At 33.9% G+C, this 9,770-nt stretch overlaps 1 protein-coding gene across 1 annotated transcript; it reads right to left on the bottom strand.

Moving 5' to 3' along the window:
* Positions 1 to 432: 432 nt before the first annotated feature.
* LOC118007929 (U1 small nuclear ribonucleoprotein C-like) lies at positions 433 to 927 on the bottom strand. The gene has a single exon (XM_035001196.1). It carries the CDS (start codon positions 898 to 900, stop codon positions 433 to 435), a length of 468 nt encoding a protein of 155 aa, XP_034857087.1. The 5' UTR covers positions 901 to 927.
* Positions 928 to 9,770: the final 8,843 nt, after the last annotated feature.

The following is a 9,770-nucleotide window of genomic DNA, read 5'->3' as shown; positions in this document are numbered from 1 at the left end:
CAATACAAATGAAAATTGCTCTTTTTTTTTTTTTTTTTGGTCCCACTACTCCCCGGCAAAAACTATTCTCTCTTTAATAGGAAGGGGGAGCAAGTCTTCCTTGTCCTGCTGTGAGAAAACACCCAGAGTCACAGCACCACGATCTCCTGGTGAAGTAGAACAAGCAATATAAAATCAATATAAAGAGGTTCCTGTCTCGGGCGCCAGGGTGGCTCAGTTGGTTAAGCGACTGCCTTCAGCTCAGGTCATGATCCCAGGGTCCTGGGATCGAGTCCCACATCGGGCTCCCTGCTCTGCGGGAAGCCTGCTTCTCCCTCTCCCACTCCCCCTGCTTGTGTTTCCTCTCTCGCTGTGTCTCTCTCTGTCAAATAAATAAACAAAATCTTTAAAAAAAAAAAAAAAAGAGGTTCCTGTCTCTTCTTATCTGTCTGGTCAAGTCATTCCTGGCCGAGTGGGCACCATCATGGGACGGGCAGGAGGTCTCATCATTGGGGGCCCAGGCATCATTGGCATGTGGCCTCCCATAGGTGGCCTCATTCCAGGAGCAGGTCCCACTGGTATTATCCCAGGAGGAGGAGGGCCCATTATTGGCATCATGGGAGGGCCCCCCATATGGGGCACTGGCATCATACCAGGGCAAGGAGGACCCGGGAGACTGGGGGGAGGTGGGATCTTTGCCCCTGCAGGCGAAGGAGCAGAGAATAGAGTAGAAGGTATCTTTCCTTGTTGAAATGCAGTGATTGTTTTGTCGATCAGGCTCTGAGCCTGCTCTTCCATCCATTTCTGATAGTAGTCTTTCACATTCTCTTTGTGTTTCCTACCACTGCAGTGTGTCTTTCTCACAGATGGAGAGTCATGGGTGAGGTACATGTCGCAGTAGTCACAATAAAACTTAGGCATGTTGCTCTGCAGGCTGTTGGCCACTCCGTCCCCCAAATATTTCTTGAATGAATGAATAATTGCACTTCTAGCAAATTATGCAATTGAAATAAGGAGTGCTAGTCAAAGATTTATGTACAAGGATGTTCATTTCAGCAATTTAAAATAATAAAAAATTGGAATATCTTGTATTTACAAAATCAAGGTAATGATTAAAAATCGTGGCATCTCCATTGATAGGATATCATATAGGAATTAATCTTCTTTACAAAGCACATTTAATATCAGGGAAGTGTTCACAACATGTTAAATAAAAACAGCACAATACTAAATCCCATGACATTCAATTAACACTATTGAATTGAATCATATATTAGCAGATGTTAATTAGAACTGAATTTCAGAATTGTGAGAGACCTAAAAATTCAACTAATCCAGGCATTTTCTAACTTCTTTTTTCCTTCCCCTTTCCTTTTCCTTTACCTTTCCTTTTCCTTTCCCTTTCCCTTTCCCCTTTCCTTTCCTTTCCTTCCCTTTCCTTTTTCTAGGAGTGGCACCATGTATATAGGAAGAGTACCTTCTGTGGAATCAAATAATTCTTTTTTATTGCTGTGGTAACAAATTACCACAAATTTGGTGGTTTAAAACAACACAAATCTATTCTTACTGTTTTGTAGTTCAAAAGTCTGGCATGGGTTTTAGCTAAAATCTAGATGTAAGCAAGGTTGGGTTCCTTTTTGGAGGCTCTAGGGTAGACTGAATTTCCTTGCCTTCTCCAGGCTCTAGAAGCTGCTCACATTCCTTGCATTCCCTGGCTCATGATTCCTTTCCCCAACATTCAAAGCCAGTAACATTACATCTCTTCATTTCTTGACACTCACATCGCCCTCTTACTTTTTTCTTCTTCCTTCTTCCACTTCTAAGGAGCATTTTGATCTTATTGGGTCCATCTGGATAATCCAGAATAATCTCTCCATTTTCAGGTCAGATAATTAGCAACCTGAATTCCAAATGTAACCTTAATTCCCCTCTGCCATGTAGCCTAAATATTCATAGGCTCTAGGAATTAGGACATAGACTTCTTTGGGGAACCATTAGTATGCCTACTGAAAAGAACAGTTAAAGAAAAATTCCCCAGAATGTCTGCCTCCTTTTTCATACCTGGCACATACACATGTGCATGTGCACGTGCTCATCTGTGCACACAATGGTCTCTTCTATAATGTGAGGAATTTTTAGATTTTCTTTTGGTCAAAGCACATAGAAAAGCTGTAAAAGTGTGACTTTTATCTGAAGGAAAGTAACATTATGGAAACTAACTTAATTGTCCTCTATTTAACATACAAAAATAATGGTCAATCTCCAAATCTTTTAAAAAATATGCAGTCCATTTTCTACAGCACCCTGATCACTGTGGCTACACCCAACTACTCCTGTGTCTACCTGCTAGGAGTTATTTATGTTCCTCCTTTTTTAATCAACCTTTCTTAAAATTGAATAACTACTTTTTTTTAATTGGCCCGTCCCTATCCAGTCAGATTTGAGGCAGCGTAATGTATTTTTAGCAACTATTCATAGTAGTGCTTTAATAAGAATTTGTGTATCAGATCACCTCTCATTAACCAGAGCTCTGGGAGAAAAGAACCTGAGGCATGTGGATTGCGATGACCTAGGGGAATATGGAAAGTTTAGAATTTGGGGATAGAGATGGAAGATGATAGCCAGGGAGGCCTCATAAGACCAGCAGCTATAGTAGGGGCCCTAGGGATAACACTAGGAGACAGTTCCTGGATGAGATTTGGGTCCATTAGTGAACTTTTCCTATTTTAAGTTTTATCTGGCCTTGCATTCTGTTTTAAGTTTCATTATGCACTCCATTTTATTTTTCATTGAATACTTATCTGGAATCAAATTGCCCGAGTTTTAAAATAGTCTATTAAGTTATACATCAGCTAGCCCCAAATTGGTAGATTTCCCTGGTGCATTTGGAAAGAGTCTCTGAAAATTTTATCATGTCCATTTGAACTCTTACCATTTCTTGGTGTCTCTTAATTAGATCTATTTCCAGGGACTAGGAGTGACTTTTTCTATAATAAACTAATAAATCTGATGGGTCAAGGTTAATGTAATTTTAATCTGTCAATCAAATTCCACAGCTTCTCAGCTCATTAATATATGTTGAACTGTTTCATTTACCTTTCAACCAAATTTCATTAAAACTATAAAAGATTATTTTATCTAAGCTTGGTAATGTTTGTTGATGACATTGTTGTCCAGAGAAATTAGGATTCTGAATAGCAGTCAAACATGGTATTTTTTGCAACTGAGATAAATCAAAAGGTGAAACATCCATAAAGTATTTTTATTACACATAAATGACAGATTTGGTATTTTCCTGGGTTTCAAATATTTATAATCCCACCACTAATAAACTATCATATAAAAATTGCATCCAGGAAAGGTGATAGGCTGCTTTTCTTAATTATATAATATTATTTTATCATAATGGGAGCTCTTATTGGATAGAGTATTTTATCCATGCACTAATTTACTAATGATTCAAATGTTTTAAGATTTAAAGGAAATCCATCAAATGTTTCAGCATCATGTGGCCATTCTTCAAATGTAGGAATCCAATTTAATGAAAATGTGAAAGCCAGGAGTTCTTACATTCAACATCTTATTTAATCTTGACAGCAGTACTGAGTGACAGGTCTTATTTCCACCTACTTATAAGGAACTGAAATGGAGAGAAGTGAAGTTACTTGCCGGGTTTGCATGGCATGGTAGAATTGCCATTCAGACAACACACTCTCAGTTCAGTGCTTAGCCCATTCCAGTTACACCTGGGGCAGAGCAGCATGTGACTCAACTTCATGGGATGTCTCTTGTTGTATGCTTAGCAGATCTTATCTTCTTATTAAGCTGTATCAGCAAATTGCCTAATGGAGTTTTACAAATTTACTGAGAACAAAAATAGTCTTCTTAGAGAAACCACCTTGGGCAAGAATGTTAGAGAAGAAGTATGTGCTTATTTGGAAGACAGAATGTATGTTTTTTTAATGAAAAAAGAAAGAACAAACAGAAAAATAGCAAAACTTGGATTGGTTTGGGATATCTAGCAGGCTATCTTTATTAAAAGAGAGAAAGGGAAGAGAGGAAATTAGTTTTTACTTTATACCAACAAATGCCAAGCATTTTCATGTATTTTATATCCTCATGATTACACTATAATGTTGTTTTTATAATCCTCATATCACATATGGAAACAACATAAGGCTCCTGGTTTAAAATGCTAGGCTAAATTCATTAGATAAGAACAAATAAAATTGAGACAAACACGGGTATATCTGTCTCTAAGATGATACACGGTCAACTGCTTAACATGTAGCAACTTGTCAAAGAATATTCTGGTATGGGTTATCAAATGGAAATAAAACAAATTATTGTTCTTTCTTAAAATCATAGTGATGATGTTGCTATAATGGAACATTAAATAAATATGTTTATAACTTTCTAAAATTTTAAGTAAAAACATATACCTAAGGCTCAGAGTGTTAACAATAATAATAATGTGGCTAATGGAAACATTCGATGATAGAATTAATTCATACATCTCTTTACTTTAGATAGATCTTTATACAAGGTTAATGAAAATATGCAGTTAAGATCTTATTAAAAATAACTTTACTCTATAAAGAGAAGACTAAGATAGTAGTGAGTTACCCTTAGCAGATCTGGCTCAAATATAATAATAAAGTTGGAGATTTAAAAGATACTCAAAAAAGTGTCCTCAGAGACTTAAAGTCCTACTGTATGAGGTACGTCTTAAGCTCTAGGTTGAATTTATAAGGAGGTTTTTGTTTGTTTTTTTTTTTTTTTTTTTCAGCTCAGTAGTAGGCAGAAATTGCTAGCAATAAAAGCTATACATAACTGGAATGAGCTACCTAATGAAATCAATGAGTTAATCATTGCTGGAAGTTTTAATAGCAGGTCTAGGTAGGGATTTGTTTGGGATTTTGTACACAGGATTCAAGCAGGCAAAGAAAGAACTGACTTGGTGCTTCTAAGTTTCTTCCCACTCTGTTTATGGTTTTATTTCACTACAGGGAATATCGATGTGGAAATACTTACTTACTTAAAAATTATGTGACAAAGATCAGTACCTCTTTTACCATATACATTCTATATTTTTTACCTCTTTCTGTAGGCCAAGGTGGAAGGAGTCATGAAGTTTCTGTTATATAGTTAGCTAACTTAAAAGGATATAACCTTATTCTCTGAATAGCCATATATTTTATAAGAAGATAAAACCTACAACCCTACTGATCATACCAGATTTGATTCAGAGATTGTTGCTCAAGGAAGAAAATCATCACAGATAAAGTAGACATACAACTGTCCCAATCCAATAGGGTTTATGCATACACTTGATATTTGCTTTATGTTTTACACTTACATGAATCATTGCAATAATATTTTCATAATGGAAAATAATCTGTGTTGTTATCATGCAAGCTTGAGAATATGACTAGCTAGAACTTTATACATCTCTCAGCAGTGTTTATATAAGTCTTTGAGAGAGTATAGATGATACAAACTGCCCATAAATGACCATTTTCATATATTTGAGTAAAAAGGACTCGATGCCAGTATCTTAGAAGGCTGCTGGCTCAGTGCAAAAAACATTGACTTAGAATTAGAAAACACATACTCAAACTCCATCTGCTATTAGCAAGTTTTCAGTGTTTTCAGTGACCTGAAACAACATCAAATGTTAACATATTTTTTTAAAAAAATGGGTATAATTTATAAAACTACTCACCATGAAGTGTTAGAATAAAAATAATATGAGCCACACACTTTTCAAAAGTGTTTTGAAGATGATTCATTCTTAAAGGCCTATTATTAAGCATATACATTTTTCAGTTTCTCATTATTCATGGATTGATGGAACTCCTTACAAAGAGTATGTGTGCACCCAAGGATAGAGCTTGTGTCAGATTTTTACTTATCACTCTAAATAGTAACTTTGTGTTTCTGAAGAGGCTTTTGCAATGAAATGGCTACAAAGATGCTAGAAGGTCATTCAATTCACAGAAACACTCGGTTATATGAAAACAACTGTGGTGTGAAATGTTAATTGATCTCATATCAGTGTCTCTTTCCAGCTTATTTCATTTTTCCCCAACATAGAAATATATCTCATTCTTCCCCTAGACATTATCTGTCTTTTTTGACCATTCTCATGCATTTTGCACAATGTCTGGACTAAATAACAAGATAGGATGTTGATGAGTTTGATGGTATTAATAAATTCATCTACATAAAATGTCTTTACTCAGTGAAATAATCTAAAGTAGCTAATCTTTGAAGAAAATATGAAATTCATGTTTGATCCATAATATGTGTACATTTTACTCAGGAAATAAGATGAAAAAGAAATGTCTAAGAAAGTGTCCTTTAGTTAACAATGATTCATTTAGAAAGAAACATTTTTCCTGAAGGCTGAGAATAAGAGTCAATCAGTATTGAATTTGTAAAGGAAACCTTCAGTGAGTAAGATAATAGATAATAGATACAGCCACTGTAATAAAATATTAAGATAATAGATACAGCCACTGTAATAAAAGAGATGATCATTTTGTCAAACCATTTGTTAATACAATAATCATTATGAGCATTTTCACAATTATTTGTTTTAAGTCCATTAAGGATTTCTTGAAAATAAAAATGAAAATGTTGTCCTTGACAGCCAAGAACAAATGTTGGGACAGGACATATTCCTTGTCAAGAAACGATTGTACACCCAAAAGGGTATAAATCTTTCCATTTGAAGTAATTCTATCAAGCATTTCAAAAACCTTAACTCTAGTACTTGAGAGTTACAGCTTTCTCCTAGGGTTTGTGGTTAATGAATTATAGCTTTTTCCTATGGTTAATGGCAGTGGGAGGCAAGCCATGGGGTCACAGAATGGGTCATTATGGAATTCTGATATGCTCATTCAAGAGGAGAAACTGAAAATATGGAAAGAGGAAAGAATGCAGCAGAGATAGGAGGACTCATGGGGAAGACAGGGAAACAGAGGGAGAAAAAGGGAGACAGAGAAATGGCAACTGAAATAGAATAGGATAATGACATGTAATATATACACTCAAGAGGAACAGAAAAAAGTGAAAACATTGATAGGCAACATTGTATAAATTTAAGGGATACAAGTCTTGACACATTTCTGTACTGCAAAATGATGCTAGGGAAAAAAGATTAATGATACATCACTTTGATAAAATTACATGCAACAATTAAGTCACAATTTCCAATTTAAAAAAATGAAAAATTCATTATTTGGGTGTTTGTGTGTATAGTCACATATGTGTAGTTTGAAACTGTCCATAACCCCACCACCATATACTAAAAACAGTGAGTTATGATAGGTATCCTTTTAATTAGGTATTTGTATATAATAAAATGTAACACATTATACCCAATATTTTATAAACATTTTTCATTTATTGTATCACAATGATTATTTTATATCAATAAAGATACTTCTGCAAAAATGGTATAATATTGCATTTCAGGTATGTCTTAGTTTGATACCTTTTTCAATTAGATTGCTTCTGATATCTCAGCAATTATAGTGTTATGATGAATTTCTTGTGAGTATAATTTTATCCACCCTTAATTATTTTCTTAGGATAAAATCTTAGAGGTAAAACAGGAAATAGGTACATAAAATTCCAAAACTGTTCTAAAATATTTAGAGATAATGTCATTCGGAAAGGTCATACTAACTTAGATTTACCAAGTAAAAATCTCTGATATCACAGGGCCCAATTTCCTTACCAGAGAAAACACTGGTTATCATCATATAATTTTTAATCTTTGCCATCAAAAATATTTGCATTTATTTTTTAGCATTATTGATATTGCACATCTTTGTGTTTTTTTTTTTTTTTTAAGATTTTATTTATTTAACAGAGAGAGAGCACAAACGGGAGAGCGGCAGGCAGAGAGAGAAGCAGAGTACCCACTGAGCAAGGAGCTCAGTGCAGGACCTGATCCCAGGACCCTGAGATCATGACCTGAGCTGAAGGCAGATGCTTAACTGACTGAGCCACCCAGGAGTCCCTGAACACGTCTTTATATCTATTTCTTCTGCTTTGCTTATTTAAGACCTTGACCCATTTTCCTTGGGAATATTTGTTATATTTATTGATTTTTAAGAGATTTATATATGTTGGAAACATGTGGATTTAGCAATATGTGTTTCCTATCTTGTATGTTTCATGATAAGCTTTTGCTGGATTCGTTGTTTTTCTTCTAATGTAAATGGTATACATTTCTCTTATGATTACCTTTCAGATTATTTTGATAAAGGACAATTAACGTCTGTTTACTTAATTAAATATATTACTGAATTTCCTTGTTAATTTGGGATTTTTAAGTTGAAAGTAAGTTTTTCAAGTAAATAATTTTAACACCTGCAAATAAGGATAAATTTTGTCATTTATTTCCCAATATTCATAGTTCCTATTTCAACTATTTTTTCTCTATATATTGATTAGAAGTATTAGAAAATATGTAAAAGAATAATGGTGATAGATAGAAGACTTACTTCTTTATTTTAGAGCACATTCTAGAATTTTGCCACTATGTTTAAATATTGTTAAAAATAGAGTTTTTTAATATTAAAAAGGTGTACTTCTATTCACAATTCTTTAAGGATTTTCATGATTGTGTGGTTTTTGTTTTTGATCTTATTTATATTAATATATTTAATACTATTGAATCATTTATTCATCCACAGAATAAAACACACTTAGTCATGGCACTTTATTCTCTAACCACATAGTTGAAATGTTGCATTCATGTTTTTATTTATTAGGTTCATTTTTAAATCTATACCCCCAACTGAGGAATATTCTGTAGTGTCTGTAGTTTTAATTTTAGTACACTATTTTTGGAATATTTTGGAATAAGGTTATGATAGAGTTTTATGAAAAAATATGAAGCTTCCAGGTTTTACTTCTGGTCAGTAATACTTTACAGAGTAAAGGTGTAATGTATTTATTCATAAAACTACCTTTCAGTGGTTGCATTCTTGGGTACCAGTAAATCTTTTTTTTTTTTTTTCAAGTTTCTATTCTAGTCATGTTTTCTATTTTGTTTTTGTTGTTTATCTTAGTTAATATTTCCCTAAAACACCATCTTTTATATTTTTTATGTTAACTTTTTTAAGTGTTTTTTAATTATGTTAATCACCATACATTACATCATTAGTTTTTGATGTAGTGTTCCATGATTCATTGTTTGTGTATAATACCCAGTGCTCCATGCAGTATGTGCCCTCTTTAATACCCATCACCAGGCTAACCCATCCCCCCAACCCCTCCCCTCTAGAACCCTCAGTTTGTTTCTCAGAGTCCATAGTCTGTCATAGTTTGTCTCCTCCTCCGATTTCCCCCCCTTCATTCTTCCCTTCCTGCCATCTTTTTTTTTTTTAACATATAATATATTATTTGTTTCAGAGGTACAGGTCTGTGATTCAACAGTCTTATACAATTCACAGCGCTCACCATAGCACATACCCTCCCCAACGTCTATCACCATAAAATTGAATTTATAATTATTTAATTACTTTAATTTCCTTCATATCTGTGGCTATGTCATTTTTTGATTTCAATTAAAGTTAGTTAACATATAGTGTATTAGTAGGTTCAGGGTAGAGTTTAGTGATTCATCAATACCATGTGGCTATGTCATTTTTAAATTCATTTCATTTGCAAGAGGTTTGATTTCTTTTTCTTTATTCTCTGATTTGCATTGTGAATAACAAATATATACTGTATTCCCTCTACTTTTTCTTTATATGTGGAATTATTTCAGT

The sequence above is a fragment of the Mirounga leonina genome, unplaced genomic scaffold (assembly GCF_011800145.1).
Source record: "Mirounga leonina isolate KUSES-001 unplaced genomic scaffold, KU_Mleo_1.0 Mir_125, whole genome shotgun sequence".
Taxonomy (NCBI): domain Eukaryota; kingdom Metazoa; phylum Chordata; class Mammalia; order Carnivora; family Phocidae; genus Mirounga; species Mirounga leonina.
Note: the sequence above shows the minus strand (reverse complement) of the source record. Positions and strands in the feature narration are given on the sequence as shown.